At 42.7% G+C, this 20,524-nt stretch overlaps 1 protein-coding gene and 1 long non-coding RNA gene across 2 annotated transcripts in view; one reads left to right on the top strand and one right to left on the bottom strand.

Moving 5' to 3' along the window:
- The window catches only part of LOC311010493, a 315,498-nt gene that overhangs the window by 198,841 nt on the left and 96,133 nt on the right, over positions 1-20,524 (top strand). The window lies entirely within an intron of this gene.
- hand2 (heart and neural crest derivatives expressed 2) lies at positions 1,843-9,627 on the bottom strand. Its single transcript, XM_084004998.1, has 2 exons — positions 8,535-9,627; positions 1,843-3,038 (listed from the first exon to the last, which is right to left on the bottom strand). The coding sequence occupies exons 1-2, from the start codon at positions 9,150-9,152 to the stop codon at positions 2,913-2,915; spliced, it is 744 nt and encodes a 247-aa protein (XP_083861124.1). The 5' UTR covers positions 9,153-9,627; the 3' UTR covers positions 1,843-2,912.

Here is a 20,524-nt window from a genome sequence, read left to right as displayed (position 1 = left end):
TGGATCCTGCACCCTGTACTAGATTGGCAGGTTTTTTAATTCAATGTTTAATATAACAAATACATCTGAGTTATTGATGTTGCTGTTTGATTAATAACTGTAAATAGAGGGAAAACCCTAATTTTCACTTACTGTAAATTGAGAAAAACAATCACATTTTATCCATGAAAATAACTTAAAGTGAAATAGTCAAAAAAAATAAAAACACAGAAAGAAAGTGAGGAGGCAAATAAATTTTACTTTTGAATAGCACAATTCATTTTATTAGCACCACACCAAAAATAAACGATGTTTTCTCCTGTAAAAGATCATATGGTCGTCTATATATATATCAAGGTCCGAGGCCTGTCGAGGTATTTTTTATTTGATCAGACAGCAGATCCTGACTTTATCTGAGTTGCCTGTTGTTTTACATTTCTTGTTTATATATTTGAATCTTGAAATGTTATTTATCATCCACCTTGGTATTTTATTTCTTCTAAGTTTGTTTTGATAAGTGCTCTATAAATAAAATGTATTATTATTATAATGAGTTAAAAATATTTGTAGGCCTTTATCTGACACCCATTCAAAGTGATGAATCTATTTTTGAGCCCCCCTGCACAATTCTACACTTATAGGCGTTTTGGTCATGAAAGTGAAACTGATTTTTAGTTGTTTCTTTTTGGTTAGTTTCCCTCTTTGAAATAGGGAGAACTTTAAAGTGTAAGTTTGGCGGAAATTGAAAATAAAGCTATTTTCTGAATGAAAATACATCAACTAAGCCGTGGAGGAAGTAATTTTCGCTCATCACGCAGTTCAGAGCTAGCACGGGCGGGAGCTAGAGTCCAAAATCGCAAACAGTGGGTTAGCATGGGGCCTACAGCCACACGCTTTCAAAATCGCATTTTTAAACCACTAACATTGCTCAAAACAGCGCCAAACCTCGTCAGCAGCTTGCTCTGGGTGTCTACACATAAAACGAAGCACCAACAACTCAGTTCATGAACCCGAAGTTTATAACAGAAGACAGTTAAGAACACTCACCAATTCTACCCCTGCCAGCTCCTCGCGAAGGATAGTCCGTAAGTGTCGATTACCGAACGCAATGCAAAACGAGCACGAGATTAGCTCTCGTGTTCCCGTGTGAGATCTCGCGTGACATTTATGTGCTTCAGATAGGGCTGCTGTCTTGAACTGATTGGAATTGTATACAAACCATCCCGACGTTTTACCCACTGTTATTAACTTATATTTGGCCAAACTGCCACTAATTTAAAAGTATACTCGTTTTATTCTGGGCGAAATCTTCAGTGGTCTCCCTCGTTTTGCATTGCGTTCGGTAATCGACACTTACGGACTATCCTTCGCGAGGAGCTGGCAGGGGTAGAATTGGTGAGTGTTCTTAACTGTCTTCTGTTATAAACTTCGGGTTCATGAACTGAGTTGTTGGTGCTTCGTTTTATGTGTAGACACCCAGAGCAAGCTGCTGACGAGGTTTGGCGCTGTTTTGAGCAATGTTAGTGGTTTAAAAATGCAATTTTGAAAGCGTGTGGCTGTAGGCCCCATGCTAACCCACTGTTTGCGATTTTGGACTCTAGCTCCCGCCCGTGCTAGCTCTGAACTGCGTGATGAGCGAAAATTACTTCCTCCCCGGCTTAGTTGATGTATTTTCATTCAGAAAATAGCTTTATTTTCAATTTCCGCCAAACTTACACTTTAAGGCTGATGATTTTGGTTCCCTGTAAGAACACATGTGGATATCGTCCCCTCGTTATGTCTGAATCCTCCACACACTGATCGACCCATTCACAGTAAGAAACCAGGCAGTTTGCGTCAGTTACCATGTAACCAGGTGGCGATTTTATTCAATTCACGACACTGTATACATACCACAAAAGCCTTGTTAGGCCGCTCACCACATTTTCACACCACGACATGGACACTCATTTTTGTGACGTCATTACATTTACAAACCCTAAACTGTAGAGACAGAAAAGGTAGAGAGAGAGAGAGACAGACAGACAGACAGAGAGAGAGAGAGAGAGAGAGAGGGAGAGAGAGAGAGAGAGAGAGAGAGAGAGAGAGAGAGAGAGAGAGAGAGAACTTCACATACACCTCGTCGTTTTATCAAAGGCCAGTAAATGTCCGCTGTCAGTCGGCTGTTTGGGACCTCCTGACAGCCGCATTGCACATAAATACATTCCGTTAAATAAAGCAGAGAGCACGTCAACACCCCGGACGTGTGCGTGTTATTGTGTGCGTGTGGTGGAAGCGTGGGGGTGTTCGGAGGAAAGAGAAAGAAATGCTTCCGCACTGACCCCAACGTGGGAGGCTCCGTCCGCCGCACTCCGCTCACAATAACATGGATCTATTTTTCTGGGGGGGCATACATCTGCTAGAACACAACCTCGGAGCTTTTATACACCACTCTTTAATTCGGCGCACTTCCCATCCACCAAATAGCACCCGTTTCATTACAACGAGTGATCAGAGCTGCTTAAACCGGGCGCATTTAATCCTGTTGATTCACGACCTGATTATCTGACCGCGTCTATCCCCTTCAACCCAAATAACAGCTGCTCCTCCGTGCTCGTGCACACTGACCTCACAGGCTATATATTTAAATAAACCCATCCCAACACTTCCGTTAACAATATTTCCATGTCGTGAATCCGTAGGCTACGTACATTAAATACTTTAAATGTGTTTTCAATTGAGATCGTCACTTATAGAAGAGACCGCTGAATGTGTGACGTCTTCAGGACGCAGAAACAACCCGCTGATGGAAGGTTCTATGAGGAACTCCAACCGCCGTTCCGTGAAGTCAACATCCCTTCAGTTCACCAGAGCGCCATTACGGTCCCATCAGTGTCCTCGAGGACAGAGCTGGAGGGAAGAAGGGCGGGGAGGCGGGGAGGAGGGCGGAGGCGCTACTGTTTGAGTTCCAGAGCCCAGACATGTTGAGGCCACCCTGTCCGTCCTTTACTCTTCTTATCGCCCGCTGACGAGGAGGACGACGATGAAGAGGAGGAAGATGTCGTCTTCGGGACCTCCACCTGCACACACACACACGCGACATGATCCGATTTATTTAATGCACACGGATCCGCGTGAAGCTACATTTGATATCAAATAGAGACAGGAAATGTGAAGGCTATTTGTTACAGTCGGTTATGCTGCCTTATAAGCACTAGGCTACATAAGCGGCATAACCGACTGTAACTGTTTTTTTAATAACACAAAATCCAAGAAACCATTAAGCTTTAACATCAGTGACATCAGATACATTCAGAGAGGCTTTAATGTCACAATGATTCTGAGCGAAAGGTTATGTTTAGGCTGATAACATTGTTTTGGGGACAAGCCCAATTTAAGTAGTGATCCACAACATAAAGTTTTGCACCTCAGTGATTTCTTAGTTTATAATGCTGAAGTAACATAAACGAATAACCTGCGAGTGTTTCACACCTGCCAGCATTGTTGGAAATGTTCAAATATGTCGTGTGTGTGTGTGTGTGTGTGTGTGTGTGTGTGTGTGTGTGTGTGTGTGTGTGTGTGTGTTCGTGTGTCCGTCAGAACGCTTTTATCAATAACATATTTCCTGTCGACCGTGTAAAATAAACGGCAGGATTTTATGTTTTAAAGAGCAGAATCATCTAGCTTTTCATATTGAAGACATTACACAATTATTATTATTATAATTATTATTATTATTACTAATACTACACATAATAATTGAATAACGTTGTATTAATAATAATGATAATAATGTTCGTTTTATATAATTTTCTGAGCCTCTTTGTTAAGACTTGCAGTTGTCCTCTGCCACCAGCTGTTCCTATTAAAAGTACATCAACAGAATACGTGGTAAAATCGCATTGTGATAGTAATTTTCTTTACTTGACGATGGAAGCAGCTTAGCAGAGAGTTATTTTCTATACCACAACACACGTCCAAATGAGCAGGAGAGGGAAATTACAATGGTTAAAAACGTTTGGTCCACACTACTACAACTACTACTATTACTACTACTATACTAAAAATAACGAGGTTATTATAGTTGTTGTTGTTGATTTAAATAATATTAACAATAGACATGGTGTTTTTATTATTATGAATAATAATTGTAATTAGTTTAAACACAATGGCATTGTTATTATATTATAACCACTATAATAATAATAATAATAATAATAATAATAATAATAATAATAATAATAATAATAATAATAATAACATTCGACGTGTGGGCTGACCAACAAAGCTTAAAACAATGACACCTGCAGTAACCCCAGCAACCGGAAGCATCCAGTGAAATTCTCGGACTCGTGCTCGACCAGGCACTTTGTCGTCCCTGAACGCCGCGACGCCGCGTCCCGGTTCCGCGGCCGCGTTCATTCAAAAAGGCGCTAACGTGATCGCTGGCCGCGCCAGCTGCGAGGCGGTGAACCGCTGTGCAGTTCGGTAAACACTCTAATCCAGCCTGCGTCCGTCCGAGCCAGCACCGCTGTAGCGCTGAAGTAGTGGATTTTAATTTTGCACAGTGAACAACACGATCATCTCCAAACATATGAGCCTGGCTCAAACACGTAAACGCGTCTCTCATTGTATTGTTCACCCTTCAATGCTCTTTTAAATGTAGGATTCTCGAGCTCTTACTCGCTGCAGCCGAACGGATTTGATATTCGGTCGCCACCAATCATGATTGTTTTTAAGTTTGTTTATGAAACGCTTTTCTTTTAAGTGGTTCGGCTCTTCGCTGTTTATGAAGTAGGCCTAATTGAAGAAAAACAAAGACAGAATAAAATCGGAGTTTCATAAAAGAGGGCTCAGCAGTTCAATACCTTGGTTCTCTTCCAAAAATCTGCGTATAATAAAAGATCAGACAGTTTCCGTTAAAGTGCCAGATCTTTGAATTCAGGGTAAACTCCCCATGTGTGGAAAAACAGCTCCAAATGAATAAAAAAAAAAGAGTGGTGGGGTTGTAGGAGGGCAGGCAGAGGCCCGACACAAAATGTCGACCTGATTGGCAAACATGCGGGCTTTTTTTTATTTATTTTTTTGATCCAGGTGCGTTATTAAAGCCATGAGGTCCTATAAAAGGCAAGCGCTGCCAGAAGAACATGTCTGTAATTACGAACAAGAGGAGGCTGCGCATAATGATGCTCACAACCATACCACTGACATCCAACACACGTTCATCCCCGTTCCTTTTATTGCGTTGTGTTCCTTTAGATCATCGTCTGTGGGCCGCAGCTGCCTCGTGCGCCGGAACCGCTCGATCTGCTCTGACAACCAGCGACGGTTCAAAACAACAACAACAACAACAACAACAACAACAACAACAACAATAATAATAATAATAATAATAATAATAATAATAATAATAATAATAATGGATGTGGATAAAGGAAGACCGATAGAGGAGTTTACCCTCGCACTACTTTATCTCGTTATTCCAGCATCGATATGAATCAGCCAATCATAATGTCATTACGAGCACAGATCGTTTGTTCACTTCATATAATCGTTTGATAAACATCTAAAAAAACCATCTCATTTAATAAGTCATAAATACTTTCCAAGCACACAGCCCTCCAGCCTGCCAGGAAGACATATCATGTGCTTTTAATGTGCCTTAAAAAATCAACAAGCTAACAGCCAGTAGCCTATATTTGATGCAGGACGACCGAATTAGAGGAGGAGGTCTAAAGTGTATTTAAGAGGGTGACCTCGAAGCTCGCAAACACGGGAGGACTTGAGCTAATAAACTCGGCTGTTTCAGGGACTGTTTGGTTGCACTCGCACTGCTGCGCCACCATTTACAGCTGCGGTTTAATTCAGGTGTCCAGTTTGTGAGGAATCAACTCCAGACCTTTCTGGACGTTTTGGGGGATTCGAACACGGACGGAATTGTTTTATTTATTGTTCTATTAAAGAAAACAGTTCTCATTTATTTGGAATCAGTACAGAGTAAACTCCTTGTGCTGCGATGCTGCAGGCCTGCACGCAGCTGAATGAACGGCTCATCGTGTTTGCATGTCGTTGCCGTTGTTGTGCAGGGCGAGCTGTGTTCTCGCCTGTTATCTGGTCAACGTGTAGCTTCACATGCTGTAGTGCTTTGGCCGAGAAGACAGTAGAATCGATATCACCTGCAGACTCATAGAGCTGGACTTGTGTCTTGACAAGGGACTCCTTCAATCAAGTGTGCATAAATAGTATGACAAAAAACACCTTCTTGGGCTAACCACTTAATCGTTAGTGTGAGAGCAGACCGAGGATCGGCAGCTGGACACCGAGGGCTTGAGCTGGGTACACGTCGGTGGGACCGTGCAGGACTGCGGCTCCACACCGGGGCTGACATGAGTTATTAGCAGCGCTACATCACACTTATTAGTAATCGAGAGTTTGAAACGTGGGGAAAAATTGCTTTCTGGCTTCAATTAGGCCTACGCACCACGCTTCCTATAGGCGGCCAGTTAGGTGACGGGCAGGAAATCATTATTCCCTCCGAGTCTCTTCTGACCTGCTCCACGTGATCACCCATGTTGTTTGTTTCTGCGCGTGCATGTGTGCTCCGGACAGCCGGCAATTGTGAGATACGCGTGTAGAAAGGACGAGCCGATGCTCACTATGCCGTGGGAAACAAAAAGACAGCTAATGATGAGTGATCATATAACCAACCGGCTGCTGTGTTTAAATCTCGCGAATGTGCCAAATAAGCAAGGCTCGCGTGCAGCGGAGGTGATGTGGATACAGCCTGCCGTAAGATGAAAGCATTAAAAAAGGCTCGCAGGGAATAATGGTGGCGGCTGAACCTGGCCCCCTTCTGGCTCCAAGCTGTCTGGGGATGGCAACCAATTTTCTGCCTCTACTCTTATAGAGACTCGATCATTTGGACTCCGCCATTAGTGTGTTTTAGCTACACGCTTCGACAGAAAGAGTAACTCAGTGGTCATGTCTATTCTAAAACATGAACAGAAACGTAGAGGCGACTTTCTCTCCTTAGCAGTCATACATGCTGCACTGGCTTCTCCAAATTATCAACCCCGAATAAAATAGTGCCGTGAGATTACCCTCCGTCTGTGTTGCTGTTTACTCTCTCTCTCTCTCTCTCCTCTCTCTCTCTCTCTCTCTCTCTCTCTCTCTCTCTCTCTCTCTCTCTCTCTCCTGAACTCTTCACTCAGTTTAATATGACGGAACTTTGTATGTAATTGTCATATGAAGCTGGTCCAAATGCTGTTTGGATGGTCTAATGGTCCTGGATGCAGGTACTTGCATATGATAAAATAACCATTTAAATTAAAAAAAATGCTATTATTATTATGATTATTATTATTATTATTATTACTATTATTATTAGTAGTAGTAGTATTGAACATGTAATAGAGCCGAATATTCACATTTTGTCCGCAATAAATGAGATCATGAAAAATATTTCTGTTAATGGTTGACCGAGCTGCTTAAACTTGATCTATTGTGACATTTTTCTGTCGTGATGCAGAAATTCTAAGCTCGGGATGGCACGTTAAAGCGCAATAAAAGCAGCTTGTCCCACCGACACAACACTGGAACGACTTTATCCACTTTCCCCTGCAACACAGCAGCCTGCCAGACTCAACACCAATTTATCCTTTTAAAAAACAAGTAACAGCCGCGCATGATCCTACGTACATTCACAGTTGACATAAAACATAAAGCAGCATTCGATTTATTTAATTGCCTGGTAATTTCTTTATAATTCATTTTGATTTATTTAAAAGCTCAAAATAGCAACATTTTAATTATAATTATTACATTTGTAGGCTAGTGGATTTGAGGCCAAACTGATCTTATAAAATCTTTAAAAAGTGTAATTTGTTTTTTATGTATTGAATTAGTTGTATGGTTTGTTCTATGAGGACGCCTGCTGACTTTACATCATTTTATATGTATTTTTATGGTCAGTTTTTTTTTTTTTTTTTTGCTAGTGTGAAGGCCGTTGAACCAAATGAGTGTAACGTTTTCATACCAGCCTGCTACTGTATTATTGTATTTATTTGGACTAGCAGTAGGAGTAGGCCTAATTAAGAGGGGGTCTTTCCAGGAGGGTCGACTGTGACCTTCACTCGTTAATCTTCTCGGGATCAGCCGTTCAAAGAAACCAGCAATATTATCGTTTCATTTGATAATTTCTCCCCACAAACACTGTGAATTTAGCTCATTTTAGGTCAGCCACGTGTTGTAGTTGTTTTCTCTTTTCTCTCTAGAATAATGTGACATTTGCCAAGTTAATGATCCATTATTATGATGAAACTCGATATGTCGCCTCCACAAGCTGTCTGCTGCTCAGCACAATACGGAGGCCTTAACTTCCAGACCCAAAGAGGGAACTGTTCCCATCATTTACATGAGAAGCGTCGCCTGCTCTGGCTCCACACGCTATTATGATACAGATTGTACCCAGTTGTGTTGTGGGCTGTCCGCTAATCACAGCTAGCTTCATATTTAGCCTACTCTCCTGATATTTAAACCCAGATATTCATTAGGGTTCCCCGGCTACGTGCTCTTACCGCCTCTCTCTTTCGGCGCTCCTCCCGGGCCTCCGTTTTCTTCAGCTCGGCCTTGAACGCCTGCGTGTCTCCATGCTGTCCGTCCTTGTCCAGGATGTCCATCAGGTAGGAGATGTAGCTGGTGGCCAGCCGCAGCGTCTTGATCTTGGACAGCTTGGTGTCGGCCGGGACGTTGGGGATACACTCCCTGAGCTCCGCGAAGGCCGAGTTGATGCTCTGGGTCCGCCGCCGCTCCTTCCGGTTGGCCGTGGGTCTCCGCTTCACGGGCCGGGGGTGTGTGTGGTGAGGGTGCATGCCCACCGCGGCCCCGTTCACCGAGATGGCGCCGGCCCCCGGAACCAAGCCGCCGGGTCCGTAGTGGTGGTGGTGGTGATGGTGGGGGTCCAGCCCGCCGGTGGACCCGCCGCCGCTAGTGCCATGGTACTCGGGGCTGTAGCCGGGCGCGAGACTGTACTCGCTGGGAGACATATCCGCGTGGCTTATCAGCCAGCTCGTGAAGTACGGAGGAGCCCCGGTATCCTCGTGACACCGACCGGCCGCCGCCGCATGCAGGGAGTAGTGGTGGCTGTCGTGGTGGTGCATGACCGGGTGGTGAGGGAAGCCCGAGACGAGGCTCATAGTGACACACAAACACGCGCACGCACACACACACAGACACACGAACACGCACACACTCCTGCACGCGCACGCAGGTCCTTCTCGGGTGCTGCAGCAGTGAGTTTAACGGTTGTCCTGATCTGTTTGCATGTTGAAGAATGTAACCAGCGGCGCTCCGACACAAACAGCCCGCCCGGTGCGACCGTGACGGTCGGTACTCCGTGCGGCGGGAGACTAGATCCCGGCTAGTCCCGCGTCTACAGTGGCCCTTTAGGCCGCTCGTTTGTGTCCACACAACTCCTCCTCCCTTAAGACATCGCTCCTTTGCCTCGCGTTGTTATAAAGTCATGCGCCGTTTGTCCCTCGCCTTCCTCTCTCACAAACTCGCTCACAGCGCGCGGCCGATTCCTCCCGTCTTCATCTCTGCGCGTCCGCTAGCAGCTGTCAGCCTCAGAGCCGTTTGGCAAGGCAGGACCAGTCTGGGCCGGCACTGGGTCACTACTGGCTAGTTCATACTGAGCTATGGTGAAGCCAGCTTGTGTGTATGAGAGAGAGAGACTCTGATTTGACTACGTCATCTCGATGCCGGGGAGGAGAAACTGACTTAACAGCATCAGTCAGCCAATGGCAAACCCCCTCCCCCTCCGCTGGCCCCGTCTTCAGGTCTGTTTGCTTCTCTTTAATGTCAATGGGCCTGCTAAGTAGACCTGCTGTCTGTCTGTCTCTCTGTCTCTCTCTCTCTCTCTCTCTCTCTCTCTCTCTCTCTCTCTCTCTCTCTCTCTCTCTCTCTCTCTCCCCCCTCTCTCTCTCTCTCTCTCCTCCCCCCCTCTCTCTTTCGCTCTCTCTTTCTCACACACGCACACGCATGCGTGCGTACACACGCGGAGGGCACGCGCACATATGCACAGCATCAATTAGCCTAAAAGGTCAAGAATAAAGTGAGATGATCCTGCTCCAGCTTTTAAAGTTATAGTGTAAGATAGGCTAATATATTCATATTGCGGCCAGTAGGCCCATATCTGTATTGATTTATTTGAAAATATTTTAAACGAAAATAAATGCTGTTTTAGGAGAAATCAGGATAGTTTGAGATGAATACTTTAGGACGAGTAGGCTATATCTGGAGAAAACACAAACGCTTTTATGATTCATTTGCATACATCCGCACGTTCAGTAGCTACTGATTATCCTCTTAAAACCCTCTTTTTCTCATTTGAAAAGAAAATACATTTCTTCCCAAACGCAGCAGACGTATTTGTGTGGTGGACTTCTATAGCCCATGTTTCTGTTCCATCTAGGTTGTGTGTTCCGTTTGGCTGAGCTGCGCTAACCAGGAACCGCTGGTCCACATAGGCCCACACACATGCAATGTATGGCAGTTTTTTCTAGACTTGCATCAATACATTAAATTCGTTGCTACTAAGCCCCCCCAAACACGCACGCACACGAACAGTGCACGACAGATATGATAGCAGGAAATAAGCAGGAAACGGTGACAGCTGACCCACCCAAATGCTCACAACCAGAAAAATGACCTAAATGTCTCTTCCTTGTTTATTATATTTTGTACATCAATATATTTATATTGTTACCAAATGCCTTTGAAATGTTCCTTTAGACCTTCAATTGCAGTAAATAATTGCATAGACTCATTTTATTTAAAAAGCAAATTCACAAGATATTTTTTTACAACACGGAAACCACGGGAACGACGTATAGGCATTCGGATTAACCTTTATAGTCCTTAAATAATTACATGCTGATTCCAGCAGAGCCGCTGTCCAAATCAACTCTGAGAACAAATTTGTTGGGAAAGGTTGCAGACGCAAACCAAAATAATACTTTCAAGAATATCGTTTGAGTTTATTAATGGGACGTTTTACACGTCCAAATATATCGGGATAGATACCTTAAATGTAGTAATAGCTGTGACAGTAATCCAATACACTCCACATAGCATGATTTTAACAAACACAAGGATTCCAAGTGCTGCACAACAAGATAAAACACAATAAATAGATAACACAACAGAAACACAATAAAAATATGAAGTACATAATAGAAAGATAACAGTAATACAATAAAATAAAATAAATAAAATGCATGTAATAACAATAATAATAACAACAATAATAATAATTACAATAGCGACAACAATAAAAAAACAATTAGAACAACAACAATCACAATAAAATAATAATACGAAGAAGAATTAGAATAATGAGAAGAAGAATAACAAGCATTTGTGATTTGCGTGAATAATTAAGACACTCGGGGTCTTAAAAACGGTTATTTGCAGTTTAGATTTAAATTGAAGAGAAAACTGGATAATCCGAGTTCATGGAAATGAGCACCGGGTAAACTGCCTCCGCGCTGACACTGCGGCCGACCTCCTGACCGCTTCTCTCTGCTTCCGCAAGAACAAAGGTCCGCTGCGTCTCCGGAGATGGAAAACCTTGACAAAAGCCAGTTTGAACATATTTCAGAAACCGTGACGTTTTCCTTTTTTGTTTTGCCACAAATTGAAGATATACACGTCCAAGATTGTTATTTACTCCCCCCCCCCCCCCCATTATGACAGTTCTGTTTCCATTGGACGTTTCACATCCAACGTATAAAACCTCATCGTAAGAGCGCCACCCTACACAAATTTACTCGAATATTAATGAGTGAATATTACATTACGCTCAAACATCTGCAGTCCTATGCCTATACTTCCACTTTAGAGAGAGAGAGAGAGAGAGAGAGAGAGAGAGAGAGAGAGAGAGCGAGAGAGCGAGAGAGAGAGAGAGAGAGAGAGAGAGCGCGCGCGCGAGAGAGAGAGAGAGAGAGAGAGAGAGACTGGCAACTTAGTTCTAACTGTGTTTGTATTTGTCATGATGTGGAAAATAGATAAATGAATAAATATATTCATTAGAATTTGATGTAGCCAATATCCAAGATACCAAATTAAAGTACTAGTAATCTCATCAATGTGTATTTTGTTGTGTATTTTTTTGTAATGCTTGTAGCCTATATTATTATAATAGTATTTGGCTGAATAGAAATAGGAATGTGGTTAAGCATGTCTGGGAAGTCTTGCTGGACCTCTATGTGACCCCACTGAAGACCATTCAAGAATGGCTGAAGACCTTTTAAAGACCCCTGGAAGCTCAGTCAAGGACCCTGATGCAGACCCCTCCAGTTTGTCTGCACGTGATGTGTGCATGATTTTCCAGCCCCCCCGGACAGTGTGTAGGTGATGAGGGCTACTGGTCCCAGCAAGGTTGTTGACATGCTAAACGCAAATAACTAGGCACTAACCGCATGGCAGCAAGGATGACCTAGTAACATGATTATGCATAGCAACAATTTCAGCTCCAGGTCAGACACACCAGTCACATTTCACAATTTCAGCAATGAAGAAAAAGTACAGTTGGCAAGTCAAATCAGTAATATGGGACAATTGACTCTAAATATGCCAAAAAAATACTTAAAGCAGATTTGTTTTGGGTCACTTCGAAATAAGCTGTCATCTCTCCACTAAATTATCACCTCATAACATTTTAACAAACAGTTGTTTTTTTTAATATCCAGCAGATTCAGAGCAACATTATCCTTCATGTTTGCATCAAAGTCCAATATTCTCTGTCTTTTTGCTCTGCTTTAGTCTCCATCAACTCTATCTCATTATCCCCTAAATGCTCCAATATGTTCACCAGCGAGCTGATAACTTTGTCCCTCTGTCGTTCGTTGCTGGGCAGTTATGGCACACAGAGTTGGTTTTTGCTTAAAAATAGCTGCCGGCTGGAGCTGAAAATGAAAATGAAGTTGATGAGAACGGTGAGACTGAACCAAAACCAACCATCTGTAAAACCAAAAACATGAGCTCAAAGGTGCTGAAATGCTTCATTGAGCTGAGGGGAACATGCAGTGGTAGATAATTCTCTGTGGGATAAATGGTAAATGGTAAATGGCCTCATTTATATAGCGCTTTTCTCCAAAGCGCTTTACAGGAATGACTGTCACTCACCCATTCACACACACATTCACACACTGACGGCGGAGTCAACCACGCAGGGCGACAGCCAGCTCGTCAGGAGCAATTGGGGTGAGGTGTCTTGCTCAGGGACACCAGGCACTCAGCTAGGAGGAGCCGAGGATCGAACCAGCAATCTTGCGGTTGCCAGCCGAACGCTCTACCTCCTGAGCTAAACCCCCCGGATAAGTAGGTATGGCGGACTGACCACTTTCACATGTAATCATGACCCATTGTAATATGAAAATATTGATTACAGCAGCTTTAAATACACATTTGTTTGATTCGCACCAAAAGAAAACTGTAGTCTTTCACAAGAAATACTGGCAATACTCATTTTTCAAAGCCAAGGGTTGTAAAATGGTTTGAATTCAAACCAAAATGCCAAGCCGATGGTGAGGATTAGATTCATGTATTCAATGTCGCTGCAATTTGTTTAAATTCAAGTACTGCTATTCATCCATAAGGCTTAACTGGTAATACTGCTTCATCCACCATGTTAATGTTATAATGATTTTGCAAGACACAATGCCATTTGTCAGCAATTTGCTTATTAGGCCAAACAAGCTCCCAACAGGGGATTGTTGTCCATTTTTTAATTACAGAACTCAACTGGAAACTGACCACAGACTTTGAAGGGTTTTAACCGAACCCCTGTTTAATGTGTAATTCATTTCAGCCCAAGTCTCAGAAAAAAACAAGGACTGTGAATTGTCGCATTCTGTTCCCTTAATTATCAGACACACCCGTCTGTGGCTCGTGCATTCACACATCCACGTAGACTGAAAATGGCGTGGTGTAATGCTGCATAAGCCGTGGTAGTAAATGGTAAATGATGTTGCTGAAAGTCAATGGCACATATTAAACAGCTTCTCACAATCAATTAATATGCATGAATGCAGACTATAGGTATTCGTCAAATAGACAAACTTATGAATATTCCTGCTGTAGTCCTTCCTTCCTGCAAAATGTAAAACATGTATGCATATAGGACAGGCTTGTCTTTGGTGATGGGCTCTGTAATAGCCCGACAGATGGATGTGTTTATTCAACACACTCTCACGGAAGTTCATGAATTAGTCACGAAATGTAAATCCAGTGTACATGAGGAGGAATTTATGTTTTATATTTGGAAGTATAATTTTTCTGCACAATGATTTTCTTTCTGTCAGTCGGGAGGACACGCTACACAACGGAAGTCAGGTTTAGGGACACGAACACCGGTCTACTGGTTGAAAGTCCTGTGTTGTTGAACTCATACACCTCACCACTTGTCCACCATAAGCAGTCTTTCTCAATACTTAGTGTTACGTCGCTAGCTCTGAACATTAGTGGATGCATTTGATTCATGTGTCCACCACAAAAAAGGATCCAAATTTACTTTCCATCTGCGGTGTTTTTGTGTTGACACAACAATGAGCAACACAAATAAATCCATATCCCCAGATACGAAGCAATAGATCACATTTCACGAAGCACCGGATGAATGAGCTGGTTTATTGTAACTGATATTTTGAAGTGATGCAACCAAAGTTAAAAGTGTTAGCTACGAGTACCAGCTATGCGCTGATTAATGTTTGCAGGCTCTAATTGATTGTAAACGATGGATAATAAAATGTTTTCAATACTGGTTGCATTGTGGAAGACAGACCTGAAGAGAGAATGGGGGTTGGAATGTGTGGAGGAATTCTGTGAGCAAGGCATATGATTTATATTTGTTTAAGTGTTGAAGGGGGGGATGTATACTCTGAGTGTGTGTGTGTGTGTGTGTGAGAGAGCGAGAGAGAGAGAGAGAGAGAGAGAGAGAGAGAGAGAGAGAGAGAGAGAGAGAGAAGGGGAGAGATCAGGAGTCTGACCGACTGACCTACAGTCTAATTATGTATCATTATCAGGAGACACAAACCGATCTAAATTACTGCAACAGCTCCTATTCACATAGATGGATTACACAGAGCAGGCTGACACACACACACACACACACACACACACACACACACACACACACATACACACACACACACACACACACACGCACACACACACACACACACACACCACGTGCCCTTTCCTCTGATCTCAGCCATTCCTCCTCTGTATAAATAAACCTGACATAGTAGCAGGGCCTGTGTGTGCGTGTGTGTGTGTGTGTGAGAGAGAGACAGAGACAGAGAGAGAGAGAGAGAGAGAGAGAGAGAGAGAGAGAGAGAGAGAGAGAGTTGGGCTGTGTGATTACGTGCAGGTACATTCCAGAGCAGCGGAAGTTTCTTTTCAGAGTGAAGCGTTGTAGTTGCTGCCTGGACTCAATTACAACTATACTGCAACTCTATGCAGTCATCACATGCTGCCCTCAGCTTTATGTGCTGCAAACATTTGAATTAGGACCAGTGAGTGGTGCAAATAAAACAGTGATGTGGATCATCACGTCACAAAGTGCCACCATTGGGCAATAATTATTGACATATCGTACGATATGCTTCATCGAATTTATATTCAAATGACAGCTGGGATCGGCTCCAGCGACCCTGAATACAGGATAAGCGGTAGACGATGGATGGATGGATGGTCTCAATAGTTTTAATGTTATCGACTTATCATACGATATCTTGACATGACCTTTTAGTTTTTAGTTCATGGAATAAAATATATATTTTTTTATAAAAATGACAATAATCACAATTTATCGCAATGTCTGGGACAAAGTAGTTTTCAGTCTGTTAACCATACAACATATGGATACGACCTCGATAGCTTTTACATTATTTACTTTTATTAGTTTATCCCTGTTGTTCTCCTCTTTCGTCTGCAGGGATGCTGTTGCTGCCAATAGCAGATATCAAATGCAGTCACTAGCTGTTTTGATGCGTCTGTATTGATTTTTTGCTCCACCTGGTTTTATCTTGGTGTTTATTAGACAAAAACTACATTTTTACAGTTTTAGGCAACAACAACATGGTTTAGTAAACAAAATCATGGTTTGGCTTGAGATTGTAACAAACAACCAGGAGGCTGATGTTAGTGTCCCAGTGCAACCAAGTCGTTTTGTTAACCAAATATAACGCTCAGCACGGATTTCAATTGTTCGTTCCTGCACCATGTTGTTGTCATTTAGGATGACAACACGCTACAAACCCAATGAGGAAAACCACCACAAACACATCACTAAACAACAACACCTCCACACCATCATCATGCTCAGCGACACAAAAGACATTGACAATTAGTGTCCCTGTACATGAAACCAACTATTGACTGTTTTCCAAACTGCTGTGAGACTGGGCTGGTAGTTTTGTAGCATGTTTGGCTTTGGTCGTTAACCATATGTTTCAAACTGTTTTCATTTTTTTTTTTCATTTTTTAAAAATGTAGTATTAAATGACTAGCCAGCCACAACTGAGCCATGACAACTCACTTCTTACAATTTATATATACCTTTGTTCTACAGTTTTTTAAATTAAGTTGGATTTTTTGTTTGGATGCTTATTCCCATGTCTGAGCAGGATCGTGTTTCTAGCAGGAAAGTCAGTCAGAAATCTTTCCCCAGGTCATCTCCATATGGTCAGTTTCGTCCCTCCTCAAGACCAAAGGGACAGTTAATCTGAAGGATTAGTGTCTTTGTAAACCTTCAAACTCAAATTGAAACACTGAGAAGGACTGTGGATGACACATGAGAGATGTGTAATCAGAGACAGGACACTCACACCGTGTGAGAAAACAACACAAATTCTAACCCTTCACATCATCACACACTCTCACACACTCACCTGGCCAGAACTCACACTTTTCTCTCGGAAGTGGCCAAACACTGGGTCGATAGTTTGATTAAGATATTCACCTGTTACGTTTATTTGTATCTTGAAAAAGTGTAAACTTTCCAGGTTTAATTTCTTTGATTAGTCGCAGTGTAACACTATATGACTTTCATAAGTAAATGTTATGTTATAACATTCAGAAGGTTCACTATTTCTATAAAGTTATTCCTAATGCAAGTCATCCGTACCACCAGGTCCAAGCGTGAAATCAGGTTCACCAGAAACACCTTCATCTCAGACTCCAGCGGGGGCCTTCGAGACACCAGCCCACCGACAGACCCAGATCTGGCCTCGTTGCTGCCTTCGACCTGCAGTCCGTATTACTGCCTGCTGGAGGAGAGGGAAGCAGGACCAGGAGAACCAGAACCAGCACTGCACGGGAGAGACTGTCTGACCCTGCTGCAGTAAAATTAGGAATCTGGTGCTCAGAAACACTCCCACTTTTGTCCACAGGGACCACCAAAATCAATGGACTATCAAAGTTCCTCATAGAAGCTTTAACAAGAATAACCTGTAAGAAACAAGCAACATAGCAACATGTTGACTTATTTATTCTCAAAACATTCTTGGTAGACACACAGTTGGCAGAGTGGTTAGAGCGCATTACATGTACAAATGTACATACGCAGCAGAACCTGGTTCGAATCCCGGCCGGAGGTCCTTTCCTGCATGTCACACCCCCCTCTCCTATGTTTCTGTCCACTGCTAATAAAGGCGTCTATGCCTAAAAAAACGTTCTTAGTAATATATTCATTATCACTTGAAGAAAAGAACATGAAACAAACGTTATCCACGACAAACTGCATTTCCCTCTAAATCTTATTGACAATGCGGTTTCGTTGTGTGGTAATGTGCTTTTTAGGAAAGCAGTCTGCAAGGATATACAACATCACTGCTGTGGCCCGATCCTGCAGATTTGCCCTCTACAATATCTGCAGGATTCGGACCTTCCTCACAAAGGATGCAACACAACTCCTGGTCCAAGCACTGGTCATCTCCCGCCTTGACTACTGCAACTCTCTCCTGGCCGGACTCCCGGCCTCTGCGATTAAACCATTGCAGTGTATCCAGAACGCTGCAGCACGCCTTATCTTCAATCTACCCAAATTCTCCCATGACCCCCCTCCTCCGTGACCTCCACTGGCTCCCTGTTGCAGCACGCATCCAATTCAAGACGATGGCACTGGCCTTCAAGGCCATCAATGGAACGGCACCCATCTACCTTTAAACACTGGTCAAACCTCACGCCCCGAAGCGAGCACTTCGCTCCTCTACTTCAGCTGGTCGGCTGGTACCACCATCGCTGAAATCAAACAAATGTCACTCAGCAAAGTCCAGACTCTTCTCTGTTCTGGCGCCTCAGTGGTGGAACGAACTCCCGACTAATGTCAGGACAGCTGAGTCATTTGCCATTTTCCGAAAAAGGCTCAAGACTCACCTGTTCAGACTTCACCTTGACTCTACATAGCATGACCCACTAACCCCCCCCCCCCCAAAAAACAAAACAAAACAACAACAACCCTTACCTATAGCACTCCGATCATAGCACTGTTGCTCTTAAGGTACTACTTTACTCAGATGAGGATCTAACACTTGTTCTATTTTTAGCTCTTACTTTATCGGCAATGATACGTTGTGGTTTCTTTGTTTCCTTCTTTTGACAAATGTACTTATTGTAAGTCGCTTTGGACAAAAGCGTCTGCTAAATGACCTAAATGTAAATGTAAATATACTATGGGGTCTACGGGGACCCAAGTTGGTAGGATGAGGGTTAAAGTAACAGTGTGACATTTTTGGAAATGCCCGTTTGCCACCAAACCCCCAGACAGATGAGAGGAGGGATATGAACCTGAGATCAAAAACCGCTGTATTGTGAATGCAGCCTGGAAATATGTTGGACTTCCCACCTCAATCCCCAAACTCTTTTATGACTAACCTGCCGCTGCTCATATGTCTGTCTCCGTTTCAGAGCATTCTTGTTGGGGGAAATTTCCCTGTTGTCATCTGTTGTGGTCTGAGGATTGTCACCTCTTAGCCCCACAGGGCCAACATGTCAATGATCATCAGGTGGATGATGGATGGCTCATTTTTCTTTACTGACATTGAGAATCCTGTTTGAGAAACAGTCTGGGTTCATCTTAGAGAGATTAAAAAAAAGATATGATATACATTACATAATTGTATTTATATCTACCTGGTATCGCGTTATATGTGTTCAGTTGAGATTATTTTTCTCATTTATGAGTGCTATTTGATTGGTGTAACAAAATAGACAGACAAAACACAAAACAGTGAGACTCAAAAAACAGAAGTAAAGATTTGAGTTTGATGCAGATTTTTAGGCAGAGTGGATGTCCCACAGAAATAGAATAAGAGTCGAACGGACATTCTCATTATGGACATTTTTGTTGTTTTTTCATGGTCATTTGAAGCCAAACCGTGATGTTTTTACTAAACCGTTTTGAACAATTTTGTTGCCTAAACCGAACTATGTTTTGTAGCATGTTTTGTTTTCTTTTGTTGCCCTAGAAACGTAATTGGGAGTGCAGTTTAATTGCATGGTAATGCAATTTTGTAGGAGAGAGGTTTGAAATGGGTGACACATTATGTCCTGCTGTCTGAAAATAGTCCCCAACAAGTATATAAGATATGTTGTTTCTTTAACATTCAGTATTCAGAGAGAAGCACTCGCGACAGTGTAAACACTTTTTTACAGTTTACTGTCATGAGAAGCCTGGACCTGTAAGTGTTAAGCAAGGTTTAAAAACGGACTGCCGTTTGATGAGGCGCTATGCGATCATCACCGGGAAGTTGATACTTGACAGTGGAAGGAATTGAACAGATGACCTTTACATTACAGCTCAGGCCGCCTAGTTGCTGCGTCACCGGCTGAATGCTTTGCTCAAGGGTAGCTTAAATATTTAATTGCAGGTTACTGACTGGTTTGGATGTTCAAAATCAACATCTAATTCATAAGCTCAAGATGACTCCAGTTATTCCATTTATTATTATTACTATAGTGGAATACTTTTGGGGGTTTGGCAGCAATAAGACTGAGACAGAAACGGTGAATTAAGAAGAAAAACCTCAACAACATCATGATAAATGGATCACATCAGCTGAGTGTGTGTAGATCATTAGGTGCTCATTATGTAGTCCAAACTAAGCTCTGAGTTTCCATAAATTGGTCTGCCCCCCCCATTGCACACACACACACACACACACACACACACACACACACACACACACACACACACACACACATCCTGTCATTTTCTACATCTACCTAAAAACAACATATCAGTCATGTAGTGTGACACCTGTATGGATTTTAGTTAATTTGATCATTTCAAAGCTTTACATCACTCTAAGGGTTACACAGTGGAGTATCGGGGCCACACTGGCAACCAGAAGGACCCAAAAGCACATCTGCAGACAAAAATTCAAGTTAAAAGCCTTTACTTGGTGAAAAACCACTGAAGGTTCACAGGAGGACGTAGAAAAGGGAAGACGACGGTACCAAATGTCCACATAAACAGGATAAATCACAGTTATGATGAACTGGC

Source organism: Eutrigla gurnardus (genome assembly GCF_963514095.1).
Source record: "Eutrigla gurnardus genome assembly, chromosome: 3".
In the NCBI taxonomy this organism is placed as follows: domain Eukaryota; kingdom Metazoa; phylum Chordata; class Actinopteri; order Perciformes; family Triglidae; genus Eutrigla; species Eutrigla gurnardus.
The sequence above is the reverse complement of the archived record's forward strand: the minus strand, read 5'-3'. Positions and strand labels throughout refer to the sequence as shown.

Coding starts and splice junctions, on each gene's coding strand:
- hand2 (XM_084004998.1), bottom strand. CDS start 9,152: ATGAGCCTCGTCTCGGGCTTCCCTCACCACCCGGTCATGCACCACCAC. Junction 3,039..8,534: donor AGCGCCGAAAGAGAGAGGCG/GTAAGAGCACGT, acceptor GTGTGTGTGCAG/GTGGAGGTCCCGAAGACGAC.